The sequence below is a fragment of the Mobula birostris genome, chromosome 12 (assembly GCF_030028105.1).
Source record: "Mobula birostris isolate sMobBir1 chromosome 12, sMobBir1.hap1, whole genome shotgun sequence".
NCBI lineage: Eukaryota > Metazoa > Chordata > Chondrichthyes > Myliobatiformes > Myliobatidae > Mobula > Mobula birostris.
Window position 1 is genome coordinate 57,819,735 of NC_092381.1, and position 19,776 is coordinate 57,839,510.

Sequence of the window (19,776 nt, forward strand, 5' to 3'; positions counted from 1 at the left end):
AACAGAGGGATCTAGGAATAATGGTGCATAGTTCCCTGAAGATGGAATCTCATGTGGATAGGGTGGTGAAGAAAGCTTTTGGTATGCTGGCCTTTATAAATCAGAGCATCGAGTATAGGAGTTGGGATGTAATGTTGAACTTGTATAAGGCATTGGTAAGGCCAAATCTGGAGTATTGTGTACAGTTCTGGTCACCCAATTATAGGAAAGATGTCAATAAAATTGAGAGGGTACAGAGGAGGTTTACTAAAATGTTGCCTGGGTTTCATCTCCTAAGTTACAGAGAAAGGCTGAACAAGTTAGGTCTTTATCCTTTGGAGCGTTGAAGTTTGAGGGGGGACTTGATAGAGGTGTTTACAATTATGAGGGAGATTGATAGAGTTGACATGGTTAGACTTTTTCCACTGAGAGTGGGGAAGATTCAAATAAGGGGACATGGGTTGAGAATTAGAGGACAAAAGTTTAGAGGTAACATGAGGGGGAACTTCTCTACTCAGACAGTAGTAGCTATGTGGAATGAGCTTCCAGCAGAAGTGGTTGAGACAGGTTCTATGTTGTCGTTTAAAGTTAAATCGGATAGATATATGGACAGGAAAGGAATGGAGGGTTATGGGCTGAGTGCAGGTCAGTGGGACTAGGATAGGGTAAGAGTTCGGCACGGACTAGAAGGGCCGAGATGGCCTGTTTCCCAGCTGTAATTGTTATATGGTTATATGGTTATATCATGGTTTTATATTGATAAGATGAACTATATTTTACACAGTTATAACTCTGTCTTTTAAATACCATTCACCATGTTCCACTAATTCTCTCACTTTGCAGATATTCTCTGGAATCTCAAAGCAGTAATGTGGGGCACAGACTGACCATATTTTAGCCTATTGCTCTTAAATGGAAGGTTTTGTTTTAGCAAAGTGTTTTTGGATTAGAAAAACAGCAATTGATGGAGCCAATAAAAAGCTCTGTAAATGCTAAAGTTTTTAAACACTTGATGGAATCGCTGAGGATCGCCATTGAACACAAATACTATTACAAATTATTAATGCTTCAGAGCTGCACAATCAAGTATGTTGTTAATATCCAAGAAAATTCACAAATATATGAAAATGGAAAATTATTAGGCTTGGGGCATTATGAAATCTCTAAAAGTGTCACATTAATGACTACATATCAAACCTTGGTAGGATGTAAATTTACTTAACAATGAACAAATTGTGCTTTAAAGTTCAAAGTATACTTATTATGAAAGTACATATATATCACAATATACAATGCTGAGATTCATTTTCTTGCCAGCCTACTCAATAAATCTGTAACAGAATAATAACCATAATAGTATAACCATAATTCAACCACAGTGCAAAAGACAACAAACTGTCCAACTACAAAAAGAAAGAAATAATAATATAAATAGGCAATAAGTATCGAGAACATGAGATGAAGAGTCCTTGAAAGTGAGTCCATTGGTTGTGGGAACATTTCACTGATGAGGCAAGTGAAGTTGAGTGAAGTTATCCCCACTGGTTCGAAAGCCTAATAGCTGAGGGGTAATAACTGCTCCTGAACCAAGTGGTACGAGTCCTGAGTCTCCTGTACCTTCTTTCCGATGGCACAGGGAGAAGAGAGTATTACCTGAGATGATGGATGCTGCTTTTCGGCAACAACATGTTGTATAAATGTACTCGGTGGTGGGGAGGGCTTTACCCATGATGAACTGGTCCGTGTATGGAAACACCAATGAATATCAACTTGCGAAGTTTACTTAATTAACAAATTGTGTTTTAATATTATATAAATCATGTAGATGAATCTACAAAAGAGCAGTGGAATCAGTTTTTGACTAATGGCATGGAATAAGTGAAACTGCTATTAAAAAAGCATTTTGGTTTGGTTTTTAAGCTACATAAAGCTACTTAGAATTTAAATAGTTGTAAATCAGTACCATTCTGCAAGAACTTCAATTTTTGATAAATATCTTCACGGTTCATGGAAGCCAAGCCCATGACTACATCAGAATGACCTAGAAAGTAGAGGGATATATTAAAAGTTAGACAAAGGTCACACACTGGTCACATGACTTTAAAAGAAAAAGCTGGAGTAAGTATTTTAAATTTAAAGTTACATAAAGCTGATGGAGTTACTGAATCAGGTAATTTCAGGGTCAAGTGGGCTTTGCACTCAAGGGCTCCTTAACAATACCAGCTGGAAGGTGGTAAAGCTGAGATCCAACTTGGAGTCCAAATCATGCAAAAGTCTGACAAGTTCACTTAATTATACTTAAGAAGTCTATATTCCAGAATTTGTCATCACTATTCTAAAGATCAACACATGTGAAACTTAAGTTGTAACAAATGGAAACAGATGTAGAAATTCCAGCTATTTTTGAAATGGCATATGCTGAGAATCAAATGTTAAAAGAGTGAAGCCAACTGCAGTTGGGCAAAAAGTATAGACATTCATGTGACTTGCAAGTTAGTTATGCATACAAAGTACTTTTCTTTCATATTAGTACCAGTGTGACCAGATAAAACAGAAAACGCTGGAAAAACTCAGGTCAAAAAGCATCTATAGAAAGAAAGAGTTACCGTTTCAGGTCTGGGGCACCATCAAAGCTGAACAATAAAAGTGATCCTATTAATGGGGAATAGGACTATATAAACTGAAATACATTGATTTTAGGAAAAAGTGGATAATATTAACAGGAATTCACAAACAAATAACAGAAAATTAATTAAGGGCAAAAACCAATGGAATAGTTTTAATTTTTCTGGCCATGTGAAGAGAGGTGATGTCATGACCTGTGAGTAGGGTGCAAGAAATTTCAAGGGGGTTAAAGACACACTGGGTGAATGGAACATATATGAAAAAATATAATGTAGAAAATAACAAGGTAATTGAATTTGGTTAAAAGAAAAAGGCAAATTATTTGGAAATGATGCACAATTAAAATGTGCTGATATTTAAAGGGATTTGGGCGTCCTTACACACATATCACTGCAAGTCAAAATGCAGCTGCAGCTGGTACTTGAGAAGACAATCGGTATGCTTGCCTTTTTTTTCTGAGCGGATTTGAGTATATCTTACTCTATCAGGGGTTCCCAACCTGGGGTCCATGAATTCCATGCTTGATGGTATTGGTTCATGGCATAAAAAAGGTTGGGAAACCTTGCTCTGATTAAATGGAGCACTGATGAAATCTCATCAAATATAATACCAGTCTACATATTCACTCTATGTATGATAAACTTGCTCTCCCAGGAAGCCAGTCAGGTGATTCTTTGCTGCATTTCCTATTCTGCAAGTATATCCTTCCCTGGCCTCCAGATCTGTATCTGTATACAAGATTTCACCAGAGGCTCAGCTGCTAAGCATATTCAAAATAGCAGATTGATCTAAGTTAATTACAAATATAAAACACAATAATTGATTGCATAAATATTCACCCACTTCAGGTCAGTGTTTAGTAGATGCCCCTTTGGCAGCAATTACAGCCTTGAGTCTGTGTGGATTGGTCTCTATCAGCTTTTCACATCTGGACACTGCAATTTTTCCCCTTCTTGACAAAAATGCTCAAGCTCTGTCAGATTGCATGACGATCATGTGTGAACAGCCCTTTTCAAGTCCAGCCACAAATTCTCAATGGGATGGCCACTCCAGGACATTAACTTTGTTGTTTTAAAGCCATCCTTGTGTAGCCTTAGCTTTATTCTTGAGGCCACTGTCTTGCTGGAAAACAAATCTTCTCCCAAGTTGTAGTTCTCTTGTAGATTGCATCAGGTTTTCCTCCAGATTTCCTTGTATTTTACCCTCTTCCTTCACAAGTCTTCCAGGGCCTGCTGCAGTGAAGCATCCCCACAGCATGATGCAGCCACCACCATGCTTCATGGTAGGGATGGTGTGTTTTTGATGATGTGCAGTGTTTGGCTTATGCCAAACATAGCATTTAGTCTGATGGCCAAAAAGCTCAATTCTGTTTTCATCAGACCATAGAACATTCTTCCAGCTGACTTCAGAGTCTCCACGTGCTTTCTGACAAACTCTAGCCAAGATTTCACGTGAGTATTTTTTTCACAACAGTGGCTTTCTCTTTGCCACTCTCCCATAAAGCTGCGACTGGTGAAGCAACCGGGCAGTCTCTCCCATCTCAGTCACTGAAGGCTGTAACTCCTCCAGAGTTGTGATAGGTCTCTTGGTGGCCTCCCTCACTATCCCCTTCATGCACGGTCACTCAGTTTTTGAGGACTGCGTGCTCTAGGTAGATTTACAGTTGTGCCACATTCTTTCCATTTCTTATTGACTCACTTAACTGTATTCCAAGGGATATTCAATGACTTGGAAATTTTCTTGTATCTATCTCCTGACTTGTGCTTTTCACGGAGTTGCTTGGAGTGTCCTTTCGTCTTCATGGTGTAACTTTTGCCAGGATACTGGCTCACTAGCAGTTGGACCTTCCAGATAAAGATGTATTTTTACTACAGTCAATTGAAACACCTTGACTGCACACAAGTCTCCAAAAACAGGTCTCAATTTAACTAATTACGTGACTTCTCCAGCCAATTGGCTGCACCAGTGACGATTTGGTGTGTTATGTTAAAGGGTATGAATACTTAGGCAATCTTTTTGTGTCTTAGATTTGTATTTAATTTAGATCACTTTGTAGAGATCTGTTTCACTTTGACAGAAAAGAGTCTTTTTCTGTTGATCGGTGTCAAAAAAGCCAAATTAAATGCACTGTGATTCAATGATATAAAACAATAAAACAATGTTGAAAACTTCCAAGGGGAGTGAATACTTTTAATAGGTACTGTATATTTATTAAGGGAATCAAGGAATTACTGCTTTCGAGCAACAAAGCGGCAATAAAGATACTGAATGGCTGTGAAGGGACCAGAGGCGGAACAGTCTGCTCCTACTTCAACTTTAATCAGGTTCCTTGGATTGCAGTTGATCAAGTAGAGGGGAAAAAACAGGACCAATAAGAGCTAACAACCAATCTTAAAAAAAAATCAGTTAAAAGGGTAGGAAAAAAAATCAAGAGAACTAGTGATAAAACTGCTAAAGAGAAAGTAGAGACAGAGGCTGGTATCCACCATGACTACAGAAGTCTGATGGTCACAAAGCAGTGCAGGTAGACAAAGTTTTAAATAATGGCGCCGCGCTTAAAATAAAGTGAAAAAGAAAATTTAAAATTTGTTATGCAAAGTAATGCCTTAAAAATTGCTATTCTAAGCAGAGATTTACAGCAACACAGGAAAACTGAAGATGTGCAGCTTTTGAATAACACTTAATTATTCTAGCTCCATGAGTGATTTGACAACTGGAGTCTGAAGGTGCTAAAATTCTAGCTCTTCTAACGTTTGTAACCATTAACACAAATAATCACCACATTAGAGCAGAATTTCAGAATTCTGAATTCAGAATTAGAGCAGATCTTCAGACATCAGATCTCAACATTAAATGCAAACGTAATGTTTTAAATTCTAGATTCTCTCACCATTCATATACTTTGTTGCAGAATACATACAGATGTCAGCACCAAGGGCCAAAGGACGCTAAAGGAATAGGAGATAGATCATCAAAATAAACATTTTCTTAACTAGACCATGAAATCAACTGAAATACCAAATATGGTCTTCCAAAATACTGAGAATTGTTGTAAAACAATGGTTAAATAGATGGTATGTATGTTGACATATTAAAACTGCATTCACAATCTACAACTGGAAATATTAAAGATCCTACTCAAGCATATTAACCTGGTATTTCCTACCCTACCCACTTTAACAAGCTGCTCCAGTCTAAGTGAAACACCTAACAAAACACTAGAAGCTGTGGCACAGGAGTTTTTTTTTCCTCACCCCTTCCTGTGAAAAACATTTCATTTCACATCCTGAAGAAGACACCTTTTTTCTGGGTGACAGACATCCTTGGTGGAATATAGCTACTTTATACAGGAGTTGCAGGCCAGTAGAACCATAAGCCAGGTCAAATCAGATGCACATATACATGTCCAGTTAAACATCAACAAAAACAAAACTAATATCTGCACCTCAATCCATAGAAAGAGGCTTTATCAATCACCTTATTGAACTCCAGTAATTCGCTCTCCAATTATTTAGCATTCCAGACGGTTCAGTTTCTAGTTCGCCATCCTCCCTTTAAGCGCACCAGGACCCAGTTCCCTATGCTCCCTTTAAACTCACAGGATTCATGTAAAATTACTTCTACTTAAAAAAAAATTGAAGTCCTGAGGCAAATGCCCAGTTTCAATCCAAAATGTCAGCAATTCTTTCACCCCTTCTCTATAGTTGCTGCTCAACCTGCTGGGTTCCTCCAGCAGATTATACTCAAACTCAACTGTTGTGTATTTGATGTTATTGAACAATTTTTTTCAAAAATGTTGCTTCCTCAGAAATATAAATCTGTGAAAAGCTAGTGAAAAGGCATGCATGGCTGGGATCCATGCAAGTGCCCATGGCTACACATTCGGTCTAGATAAAGCTGAAGAGAAGTTGTTATGGTGAGGACCTGTTGTATCAATCAGAGGAAGATGGCGGTGCTGGGGAATCAGTTGGGTCTCTTATCAAGATAAAAGTGGAGAGCCTTGATGTGGGATAGAAGTGTACGCGGATTGGATGTTTATGGTGAAAATGAAGCGGTCAGGGTTGGGGAACTGAAAGTTGAAGTTGTTGAGTGTGTGAAGTGTCACTGATGCAGGTAGGAAAAAGACTGAACCAAGCGGGGCAAAATGGAATCAAGATACAAGGACACAAGTTTGATGGGGGCAGGAGCAGGCAGAAATACTGGGTCTACTGGGACAGTTAGGCTTGTGGATCTTAGTTTAGAGGTAGAAACAAGCAATGCAGGGTTGGGGAACAAAGAGTTGGAGGCTGTAGAGGGAAGATCTCCAGAGATGATGAGGTTGGTGATGATGTGGGAGATGGTGGCCTGATGTTTCTCAGTGAGGTCCTGGTTCTGGGGCAAGTGAACAAAGGTATCTGAGAGCCACTGTGTGGCCCTGATGAGGTAGAAGTCAGTTTGTCAAACATTTATAGCTGAAAACTTTCTGGAATGTATGGATATGCTGGTGTAACAAACATTTAAACGTTACTGCATAGATAGAAGGATGTTCAATTGTCTATATTTCTGGCAAATCCTTCAACTATCCAGGATAGCATAGCTCAATAAAATTGCCTAACTATAATCTGATAAGCCAGAGACCATGTGCAGAGTCAAAACAAGTCACACATAACTCAGGAAAATTGTATCCATACTGTAAATGTGAAAGAATAATGAAATTTAGATGATTCGTATTACCTGGAAATAGGCAGACATGAAGGTGTTGTCCACCACCATAATGATGTCTCCATGCTCATGTACAACTTCAGCACAAGCTTTGATGTCAACAACACTCATCATTGGGTTAGTAGGAGTCTCAATCCAGACGAGCTGTAAAATTAACCATAACAGTTTAGAGATAGGGGTTTCCTCAATCTGCTTTTTAGAGAAAGGTAAAGAATAAAGACAACTACTTTCTCTGTGACACCAGTAGTGAACAGCTATGGATTAGTGGAGAAATTTTATCAGTTTTTTTTTTAAATTAAGACTATTTTTCATGAATAGAAGAGTATTTGGTGAAGTTTATTCCAAGGATTTTATCATTACTTATTTTCGCATTTCCAACCTACATCCTTTTAAATCTCGTCTTAGATTTGGTGCATCCATCTTATTGCCATCTCCGTATGTTTAATTCAATGTGAGGACATTAAAAGGAAACCCTCAAAGTGGAGATGGGAAGCACTGTTACATATCTACAATGAAAGCACTATGGGTTTTCAAAGAAATTTCCCCATTTGTACTTTGGGTCTGTAAATTTATCATTCCTTTAGTCTAAAGAGCGCTTCTGCAGCCTGCAAAACAACAAATGTCATGATATGTCAGTGATAATATAGAGAGGATGTTTCCTATAGTGGGATAGTCTAGGACCACCTCTGAAAAGAGGACCATCTATTTAGAACAGAGCAATTTCTTTAGCCAGAGAGTAGTGAATCTGTGGAATTCATTGCCATGGACAACTGTGAAGGGCAAGTCATTGGGTACGTGGACATTGATCAGACCTTGATTAGTAAGGGTGTCAAAGGTTACGGGGAGAAGTCAGGAGAATGGGGTTGAGGGAGATATAAATCAGCCATGATGGAACAGTGGAGCAGACTTAACTGGTTGAATGGGCCTAATTCTGCTCCTGTCTTATGGTCTTACGGTCTTACAATAACAAACCTGATTCTGATTTACCAGTCCTTGAATATTGCAAAATAATCATTTCAAGAGTTCAGAGAAAGGTTAGGGTAAGGATCAAAAATCAAGAATGAACTTTATCTGCTACATACATTTACATGTATTACAAATTTGCAGTGATGTGTTGGCCAGGGTGTAACATGCAACAGAAGACAATATCATTCAACAATTATAAAGTACAGAGTATTATATAAAAATAAAGTTAGATGTTGAAGTACAGAAATAGGATAAAAGGTGTATAAATACATAAATACCAGCATGTATTTACAAAGTAAACAACACTAGAAAAAGTGGTATGAAGTGTTAATAGAGCAGTCGAGTGATAGGGGTAATAAACAGAAAAGTTGGGGGGTGAGGGGGTTAACTAGAATGGTTGATCAGATTAACTGCCTGGGGGAAGAAAAATTTAAGATGTCATGAAGTTTTTGTTTTAATTAACCCTATAGCATGTTCTAGGAGGCAGCTTTTGAAAAAGTAAGTTTGCAGGGTGGATAGTGTCCTCAATGAATTTTCCTACCAGCTTCTTTGTTCTGAACACATATAAGTACAGGTGGCCCCCGTTTTCCGAACGTTTGCTTTACGAAACCTCACTGTTATTAAAGACCTACATTAGTTACCTGTTTTCACTAACAGAAGGTGTTTTCACTGTTACGAAAAAAGGCAGCGTGTGAAAGAAGGTAGCGCACACCCGAACAGCCAAGTTCCTCCCCGGAACTGCATTCTAGCTGGCATTACTTAAACACGTGCTTTATCTCGATTTATTTTGTGTATCCGTTAGCAAGATGAGTTCTAAGGTATCGGAAAAGTCTAAAAAAGCCCGTAAGGGTGTTACACTTAGCGTAAAACTAGACATAATTAAGCGTTTTGATTGTGGTGAACGAAGTAAGGACACTGTCTGCGCGTTGAACTTGCCTGCATCCACCATTCACACTATTTATACGCAGAGAGAAAGAACTTTGAAAGCTGCCGATGTTACTGTTGGTTCTGCTCGTAGCAAAGTGGTCTCTCTTAGTCAGCATCCAGTAATGGATAAAATGGAAAGTCTATTGCTTGAGTGGATTGATGGGTGTACAAAGCGTGGTGTTCCGTTAAGTTTTCTTATACAAGGAGAAATCAGTCAGTCTTTTTTACTAAGCTGAAACAGAAAGCACTGGACGATGGTGATGAAAGTGGAGTTTAAAGGTACTCATGGGTGGTTTGATCGGTTTCTGAGGCGAGGGCAGCTTCATAGTTTAAGCAATTGTCCCCATCTCTGGGCTGCGGACCGATACATTGCCGCGATGAATGCAGTGGTGCAGTAGTCAGAACGCATCCAGCACATCTTTAAGAAAAAAGCCAAAATAAACGAGCTAATTAATTAGGTGCCGCCTGGCATGTAAATGTCGGCCCAGATCAGAGGCGATTGCCGATTGTGTTAGGTGGTTATTCGTATAAGTGTTTAACTGTGACGAAACTGCAATTTATTGGAGTCTTCCTGATTCCGGTAAGTGAAACTACACTGTACATACATTATTTCTACTTTATGTAGGCTGTGTACTTTTATATTATTTGGTATGATTTGGCAGCTTCATAGCTTAAAGTTTACTGGAGAGCGCTTGCGCCGTGTTTTTGCCGAGCGCTTGTGTGAGATTTTCACTGTGCTAGACAGTGCTGCAGAAAAGTATTTCTATTTTATATAGGCTGTGTGCTCATCATATCACTCCTGCTCTTCCTATATGTTACTGTTATTTTAGGTTTTATGCGTTATTTAGCATGATTTTGTAGGTTATTTTTTGGGTCTGGGAACGCTCAAAATTTTTTCCCATATTAATAAATGGTAATTGCTTCTTCACTTTACGACATTCCAGTTTACGAACCATTTCATAGGAACGCTGTACCTTCGGATAGCAGGGGAAACCTGCACCGCAGAGCTGGTAGGCTGTAGCCAATGATCTTTTCTGTTGACCTGACAGTTTTCGGTTTTTGTATATTTTGTCTATTTTCATTTCTTCTATTTTCCAGAAACAGACCAATCCAATCAAACACATTCCTCCTAGGAAATGTCAAAACTTATGACTCCCTCATTATATTCTTCCTGAAACTACAGGAAAGAACAAATTTAATTTTTCAGTGAAACTCAGTTTTGTATTTCTGGAAAATAAAATACGCCACCTTACTTTTGTTTACAAACCAATTTTATTCAACTGTCCCTTGATTTGTATAGGATTGTAAAGGTCATCCCAGCAGGCAGCCTGCCAATCCACACCTTCAAAATGACATTTCAAGCATCAATTTTAATCTTGGAAAATCGCTGACGATCTTTCCCAGTTGTGAATTAATCTTATTTTAAAGATATTGCACCATTCCACATTGTAGTTATCGCAAAGAAAATTGCACAAGGTAAGTGAACTGATCACTGTTACAATAATTGACTAGGATGGCTATACAAAATAATCAAGATGGAAAGAACCAGATAAAAAGTCTACAAGTGTTTTTTTTAAATCTTGCACAAAATTCATCTACCTTGGTATTTGGTTTAATTGCTTCCTTCAGGCACTTCAATGATGTGCAGTCAACGAGAGATGTTTCCAAACCCATTTCTGATGCAACTTTACTGAAGTACCTGTTAGTTCCTAAAATACAAGATTAACCAGATCTTAAAAACATATTGTATAATACTATGTTTTGTTGTTAGAGCACCTCTCCTTACACTAAAGGCAATACAGATCACGATTTCTCAAACACCATAAGGATAACAACAAAAGGCCATATCCTACGTCCCCAGATACCATAATATTTTAAGCCATGCATAATCTTTTGTGCTCCAAATGTCTACTAAACTTCAAGTGAAGGAATAGAGAGAAGAGGACTCCAATAATGAGTGTAGGAAGCACTGCTCAAAGCACCCATGCAGCTGTGCATATACGTGTATGAAAAGACACAACATGGTATCGTAAATGTATCTGCTTTATAATAATGGTAGCGCTCACATTGAAGGTTTTAATGCCAAAATAGTCCCTGTTTGAGAAATAGAAACCACCACTCACTGAGTAACCAGTTCAACTGACAAAACATACCTAATCAGCCAACCCTGTCCAAACATGCATTTGGACAATTTCCCTACTAAGGCAGTCAAAAGGATTTAAATGAGACAGAGGTAAATCGGAAATTGTGTGCACATGTGCAATAAAGGCTTCATGTAGTATCCGGGGTTTCTGTTTTCCCTCTGGTTCCCAAAAAGCAACCAAGTAACTGGAGGGGTGTTTGGTTTGCCTCAACTTGGCAGAAAAGGATGGTATGGTAACATAGTCATCAGCACAACACTTTACAGCACAGGTAACCAGGTCCAAATCCACCCTCTGTCTGTAAAGGAGTTTGTGTATACATATCTGCTCTTTCCATTAAAAAAGACAGTAGGGTCCTAATCCTAAAATGCTGGAGGAACTCAGTGGATCAGGCAGCACCTATGTAAATAATTAAACTGACGATGTTTTGAGCCAAGACCCTTCTTCAGGACTCTGGGTCAGATCTGATCAGTATATTTATTCATAAACACATCAGCAACATTCATGGACAAACATTCTTGACAGACTCTCTTGGTACCTCAGTCAGAAAGCCGGCAAGCATTCTAGCTGCTTGTTAACCAAATTCTGACATGTAAGTAGTTTAAACAGGTCTTTATAAAACATTATTATGTTCTTATAAATGAAAATGAAATTCAAAGTATACCTCCGTATACATCATTCATGCAAATAATGCCATCACCAGACTTCAGTAAGTGCGCAATTGTCATTGTAGTTGCCAGACCAGATGCAAATGCCAAGCCTGCAATCAGAGAGAAAGAAAGGCCCAAACATTACTGTGCCAAATAAAATGGAATATATACCGTACTGTGCAAAAGAAAACTGCTGCCAAAAAAACCCAACAAATTTCCTGGCATGTGTGAGTGCTGATAAACCTGATCCTAACATGGGTCTCTATTGAGAACTGAGAGTGTGAAGAGGGCAGGGAGAGGGGAAATCATGGTTGTGAAAGGAGGAGAGAGAGGGAAGAGCGCTGGAAACAACAGAGATATTCTGTAACGAATAATAAACAAATTGTTTGTAATCAAATGACCTTGCCTGAGGTCTCAGGGATGGGTGTGCCTGCACCTGCACCACACTTTTGCACAGTACTATAATATAGAAAAAAAAATTTCTGCGAATATTCAGGAAGTCAGGGCACTCCTGCTGGAAAAGAAACAGAGTTAACCAGACATCCCACCCTGCAAAAACTCATTTCAGGGAGGTAGCACCACCACCTCCGCACCCCCCCCCCCCCCCGGCAACCCCATATCACCTCCCCCCACCCTGGTCAACTTCAAGGGTGCATGTATACAGGACATTTGATTATGAAAGAACACAACAATTTATTTGATCACATATTGAAAATATTTACGTATATATATATTCCTTGTTGAGTACTTTGTTGGCAGTCTCAATGCTAATGCAAATAGCTTTTTCTATTTCTTTTGCAAACTTTCCTTGTAATGTGATGTGGCTTGCTTGGAAGATTTGAGCATTTTGCTGGAAGTCTCAACCTCATAGCGGTCTGTGTCAATGAATTTGTTAATTTTGCAAGACAACTGTCACAATGGGAGCAAGGGTGGACCCAAATGCAAGACACATCTTGTGAGGTTACTTAGATTTAGTTTATTGTTCGATACCAGGAGAGCTAGGCAGGAGCAGGAGTAGCGAATTGGACAAGGGCTCAGGACTCCTACTAGGCTGGGACAAGGGTCTGGGCTTGGACTCAGAATTGGATCCCAGAACTAGAGGAGACATGAAGAGGCTAGGGTATGGACTTCGAGCCAGAGACTGAGCAAGGACCCAGTACCTGGGTCTTGCCTCGGGCTCGGACCCCAGAACCAGGCAAGGACATGACATGGGCTAGGGAGAGGAGGAACATGGGAGCCTCAGTCTCAGGGAGCAGGTACATGGAACCATGGACACATACACAGAACACAGAGTCGGTACCCCTCCTTGGGTACAGGACATAGGACCGGGACTCACACACAGAACAGAGAGCCAGGCCCCCTTCTTGGGTACAGGACATAGGGCTGGGAAACATGATCCCCCACGGGGCAACGGCAAGACGGCCAGACTTACCCCCATGGAGGCGAGGACAAGACAAGACCAACACGAAAGAACACCAGACAGTACCTATCTAGCTCCAGTGATGGAACTAGACCGAAGTGCAGACGAGGGCTAGAGGCGAGAGGGGCAGAGAAGGGATTCAGATGGGGGGGGGGGGGTAGGACAGGAATCACAGACCGCCAGGGCCAGGACTCGACTCAGTACGTGGATGCTGCCGGGGCCAGGACTTGACTTGGAGCCTCCGGGTAGTGGCGAGCTCTCGACTCGGCCTGGGAACAGTATACAGCGGTTCTTGATTCCCTCCGGTGGGTTAACTGACGGACCCAACTCGGTGTGGAAACTTTGCAGGCTCGCTTTGTCGAGGTAACTGGACAGGGTTGCTCCGGTGAGGAAAGGCGAATTACCGGCACTCGCTTCGGGCGGAGACAAGGCTTGTTCCGGCCAGATGACATCGGCACACTGTGACTTTGATGACTTTGCAGATGCTCTCGCACCGAACGGCTGAAAGCCAGAGACTATAAACTACCGGTTCAGTTGAGAGTAAATTGCCTCCAATCACCAAAGCCGAGGGACACGGGAAAACAGGGAACCAAAGGGAAACAGGGAGTCAATGGTCCAGATCGTAATGTAAACAAGGTAAATTTAAAGGGACCCCAATCCGGACCATGACAACGTCAGATTCACAAGTGTTTTGTGAGACAGCTGACTTCTGAATTCTGTCTTAATGTGACGCACCATGCTGAATGCCCTTTCTACATCACAATTAGAATTTGGCAGCACCAAAAGCAGCTTCATCAACTGGCAGAGCTCTTTGAATCTCAACTGCCCTGTGCTCACAGGTTTTACTGTAGACAGCTTCCCCCAGAACTCATCAACTGGCTAACTTTTGTAGCTTGGCACCAGTCCTTCAAGGTTAGTTGAGACATAATCCAGGACTTCCAAGTGGAGCTGTTCTCTTGCATCTGCCTTGATCACATTTGGAAATCTCTCTGCCAAAGTCAAAATCAAAATCTGGTCTGGATTCACCTCATCTTGGCTCTCTGTATTTTTCAAGATTTGGTCTCTCATTAGCAACTTCTCCAAGATTTTTTGAAAGCACCTGACATAGAACGCTCTGGCATCTTTGAAGAACTGCTTTGTCTTATATGGGGGGTGGGGGGATCTTCCGTGCTTCCTCGCTTAGCAACTGCCTCCTTGCCAGGTACCCAGTAAAAAGCTCTTCATCTGGGCAGTGAATTTCAAGGTTGCTCACATCTATCTCCTGAATGTTCTGTTCTCTCAATACCTTTGGCTCAATAAATCTGCTAGCTATGTCATGCAGGAGCTCTTCTACACTCTGATCCAACTTGAAGAGGAGAGGTGCCTTGTTCTGAAAAATCAAATTGAATTTGTCAAAACATTGTGTGACATTATGGAGAAAGCATGTGTATATTTTCATTTGGGGGTCTTTCAGCCTCTTCTGAATATGAGATGACTTCTGATTCTCACTCTTTGACTCAAAATATGAAATAAAGACTGGCCATTGGTGGAGCAGATGGTCCAAACCTTTTCCTAAAGAAAGACAGCGTGTAGGACAATGTTTTTGTACTCTCTACTGGGCAACATCGCAGAACTCTTGAAACTGTTTTAGGTTAATTTGGAACTTTTCTCAAAGTAGTAGTAGATGTCAATGAGCAGTTCTTCAGGTGACACTGAGAGCTCCTTAGCAGCAGTTTTGGCACAAATGTTGACCAGGTGACTTGGACAGCCAACGCTGTAAATATGAGGGGCCTGTCCTTTCACTCTTGATAAGACAGAGTTGTTTTTGAAAATCATCACATTGCAGTCGTCACTGCTAAATCCTACACTATTAGACCATTCAAGGCCTTTGTCATGCATGGATGATGCAATGCAGTCGAATATGTTTTCAGCTTTGGCATCATTGCACACTGGCATGTCTACAAATCCAACTGTTACCTTATCCTGTGTTTCATTATAGTACCTGGCTAAAATGGCAGATTCCTTCTCACACATATCATCGTTGCTTTTGTCAACCAAAATACTGTATGACCTTTTTTCTTTCCGGATGCACTTGTACAGATCCTCTGAACATTCAGGTTGCAGTGCCATGTTCACAATAGCTGCTGTCTTGGTTAATGAGCAGGCATAGTTTTTTGCTATTTCTAAATCAGGAAACATTTTCCTGAATAACTTGCCTGTGCGTTTACACACCTGGAATGGCAGGTTATGCTGAACGATGAAAAATGTAAAGTACACCTCAGCTCTAGTGACCTTCTCTGTCAGACTTTGGTTTTGTGCTGAAAAGAACTGTGAAATACTTGAGCAGCCTTCCCTGCGCTTAACCTCCCTAATATGTTGTGGTCCCTAAAAGCATAAGGTGTATCCTTATTATATTGTCTTATGCAGAAAATGTGACATTAAAATATGTACTTACATTATATTATATTATATTATCATGGAGTCTTTTTTTATTCTATTACAACTGTAAGTCTACAGGGAGCTTTTTAGATATGCTAATGAATGAATGACACCTGTTAAACTCACCTCAACATGTCTTTTACAGTCATTTAACCCACCATGGGAAATGGAAAAGTCACTGTTGCAAACAGTGCAGCGAGCAACACTGTCATTATTTTTGACCCCTATTAGGCAGGGGTACAATTTAGTATAGTCTGGGGTGAAGTACGTTTTATATTTTCTTTTTTTGGAACACTCTGCCATGGCGCTGCAGGACACTAAATTGAACTGGTAGACAATGAAAGAGAGAGAGAGAGAGGTCGACTGTAAAGCCTGCCCACAGAAAAAACTGATAGGTCTACTTAGCACAAAGAGAGACCAATCAGGATTGATTTTTTTTCTTCTCTCTCTCTCTCTCTCTCTCTCTCTCTCTCTCTCTCTCCCTCTCCCTCTCCCTCTCTCCCTCCCTCCCTCAAAAATCGATTTCCGGGTTATTGTATATAATTTTGCAGGCGTCAGGGAGCTGCTATCAATATGCAGGAGACCCCCGGAACCTCCGGGAGAAGTGGGATGTCTGGTTAACATTTCAAAGCAAAGACATGCAGTTCTTTTCTTTAAATGGAATGCATAAAATGTGCAGTTTCTTTCCCCGAGTGCTGTATCCATTTACCTTTTTGTAAAATATTACTGCAACGCTCTGTAAGCCCAAAATCTATACAAACCAAGAATGTGTTCTGTTTAACCTCTGCAATCTACGGACAGTTATTCAGAGCTAGCTCAACATCCAGCTATAGCAAGTCTGAGACACATCGTACTTTGAACTGCATGGCTCTTCCTGCATGGCTGGTTTTGTCAGGAAAGAAGGAACCATAAACTTGATTAACCCCACTGACAGCTCTTTTATTCCATATGCAAGAGAATGGAGTTTAAAACTGCCAGTCCAAGAATTTTTTTTTAAGTTCAGAAATGGTAAAAGATCAAAGACAAAATAGATCAAGATATACTGGTACATTTCTAAGATTAAATTTACCAATGGACATTAGCCTTATTTTGAGGTTTAATAGGAATTAATTTACTTAGAGCTGGAAAAGTTTGTATCCTTTTCTCTGAAAGGCTAACTATAGTTTGAATCAGATGGTGGCTATAACAATGCTGCAGAAATTCCACAATGGCCGTGCAAGATTGGTTATGAAGGAAACAACAAACTGTGGAAATGCATACTGAGTCCAGAGAGGGCCTCCAACATCCAAAGTTAATTAAAAACAGGATATTGTGAAATGTGGTTCTAGAGAAAATGAAGTGGGAAAATTACTAGAAAACTGCTGTACAGTGGCATGCAAAAGTTTGGGCATCCCTGGTCAAAATTTCTGTTACTGTGAATAGTTAAGTGAGTAGAAGATGAACTGATCTCCAAAAGTCATAAAGTTAAAGACGAAACATTCTTTTCAACATTTTAAGCAAGATTAGTGGGTTTTTTTGTACAATTTTAGAGTGAAAAAAAGGAAAGGAGCACCATGCAAAAGTTTGGGCACCCCAAGAGATCTGAACTCTCAGATAACTTTTACCAAGGTCTCAGACCTTAATTAGCTTGTTAGAGCTATGGCTTGTTCACAGTCACTGTTAGGAAAGGCCAGGTGATGGAAATTTCAAAGCTTCATAAATACCCTGACTCCTCAAACAATCAGCAGCCATGCACTCCTCTAAGCAGCTGCCTAGCACTCTGAAAATTAAAATAAATGATGCCCACAAAGCAGAAGGCTATAAGAAGACAGCAAAGCGTTTTCAGGTAGCCGTTTCCTCAGTTCGTAATGTAATTATAAACAGCAGTTAACAGCAACGGTGGAGGTCAAGTTGAGGTCTGGAAGACCAAGAAAACTTCCTGAGAGAACTGCTCGTAGGATTGCTAGAAAGGCAAATCAAAACCGCAGTTTGACTGCAAAAGACCTTCAGGAAGATTTAGCAGACTCTGGGGTGGTGGTGCACTGTTCTACTGTGCAGCAACACCTGCACAAATATGACCTTCATGGAAGAGTCATCAGAAGAAAACCTTTCCTGCGTCCTCACCACAAAATTCAGCGTCAGAAGTTTGCAAAGGAACATCTAAACAAGCCTGATGCATTTTGAAAACAAGCGCTGTGGACTGAAGTCGTTAAAATAGAACTTTTTGGCCGCAATGAGCAAAGGTATGTTTGGAGAAAAAAGGGTACAGAATTTCAGGAAAAGAACACCTCTCCAACTGTTAAGCACGGGGGCGGATCGATCATGCTTTGGGCTTGTGTTGCAGCCAGTGGCACGGGGAACATTTCACTGGTAGAGGGAAGAATGAATTCAATTCAATACCAGCAAATTCTGGAAGCAAACATCACACCGTCTGTAAAAAATGGCCTACCTCAAGAGGCGCAAACTGAAAGTTTTGGTCCCCCCCGACCTAAACATCATCGAAAATCTGTGGATAGAGCTCAAAAGAGCAGTGCATGAAAGACAGCCCAAGAATCTCACAGAACTAGAAGCCTTTTGCATGGAAGAATGGGTGAAAATCCTCCAAACAAAAAATTGAAAGATTCTTAGCTGGTTACAGAAAGTGTTTACAAGCTGTGATACTTGTCAAAGGGGGTGTTACTAAGTACTGACCATGTATGGTGCCCAAACTTTTGCATCGGGCCCTTTTCCTTTTTTGTTGTTTTGAAACTGTAAAGATGGAAATAAAAAAGTAATCTTGCTTAAAATATTAAAGAAATGTGTCATCTTTAACTTTATGCCTTTTGGAAATCAGGTAATCTTTTACTCGCTTAACTATTCACAGTAACAGAAATTTTGACCAGGGGTGCCCAAACTTTTGCATGCCACTGTATGACCCATGGAGAGGCAGGACTTCGAAAATGTTGGAACGAGCCCCTTCAGCCTACCTTTCAACTAAAGAGTGGAACATCAAAACATTGTAGCTTTTGCCACAGTCCGCATATTTCTGCCAGATATGTGCATTAATTTGCTTAATGAGTTGCCATCCAACATGTTATTGTGGTATGGGCATATTGTTATTTTAGAAATGATAAAACCAAAATAGAGAACAATGTCAGCCTTGTTAACTACAAATAGGTTGAACAGCCTTTTAGTGCATTAATATCCTGCCATCTAGGCAATGCTAAAAAATAAAAAAAAACACCGACACTATGACTTACAGTACTTGGCTCCATCAAGTGCTGCAACAGCTTTCTCCAAGCAGTTCCGTGTCGGATTTCCACTGCGGCTATATTCAAAGCCCTGTAGAGAAATCCAGAATCAGACACTTTAGCTGTACAACAGTTCCACAAAATAAAGCCTCTGCAAATGAGGCAACATAATCCTCTGACATAGGAACAAAAGCAAAACCAAAAGGTTCTTTTCTGTCAACTGTTTTAGACTAAATGCAGTGAACACTACCATTGCTAGTCATTATCCTCTGAGGCTTTTTTAAAATAAATAAACGCTTCTGCAGCAACTGACTCTTGCATGACATGGTTCTGAATGTGACGGGTAATTTACCTCTATCTCTCTGCAAGGTTTTTTAAAAATATATGCAAGAGGAGCACCTACAAATTTACACTATTATCACAGAGTAGATCTGTTATTGTATTCTTGGTAACATTCACAGGTACATAACACTGTACTCAAAAGAAAACATCTGTTTGAGCAACATGGTGGTGCATCTGCTACCTCCCAGCTCGAGGAACCCCAGTTCAATTCTGACCTCCTGTGCTCTGGGTGGAGTTCACACTGTGACCATGTGTGTTCCCTTCCACATCACAAACTCTTGCAGACTGGGCAACTATCTGACTCCTAACGTGCAAGTAGGTGATAGAGTAAGCCAGGAGGGGTGGGAAAATGCCGGGAACGTGAACTGACAGGTTGCAGGGAAAATCAGTGGGGGACT

The 19,776-nt window shown here is 40.3% G+C and overlaps 1 protein-coding gene across 1 annotated transcript in view; it reads right to left on the reverse strand.

Annotated features, from left to right (window-relative positions):
* LOC140205940 (cystathionine gamma-lyase-like) overlaps window positions 1–19,776 on the reverse strand; it is a 53,456-nt gene that overhangs the window by 13,539 nt on the left and 20,141 nt on the right. Inside the window, exons 2-7 of the mRNA XM_072273835.1 lie at window positions 19,046–19,127; window positions 12,004–12,099; window positions 10,798–10,907; window positions 7,318–7,449; window positions 5,495–5,552; window positions 1,943–2,020 (exon numbers count right to left, since the gene is read on the reverse strand). Coding sequence (XP_072129936.1) covers window positions 1,943–2,020; window positions 5,495–5,552; window positions 7,318–7,449; window positions 10,798–10,907; window positions 12,004–12,099; window positions 19,046–19,127 — 556 coding nt within the window. The remainder of the gene's footprint in view (window positions 1–1,942; window positions 2,021–5,494; window positions 5,553–7,317; window positions 7,450–10,797; window positions 10,908–12,003; window positions 12,100–19,045; window positions 19,128–19,776) is intronic.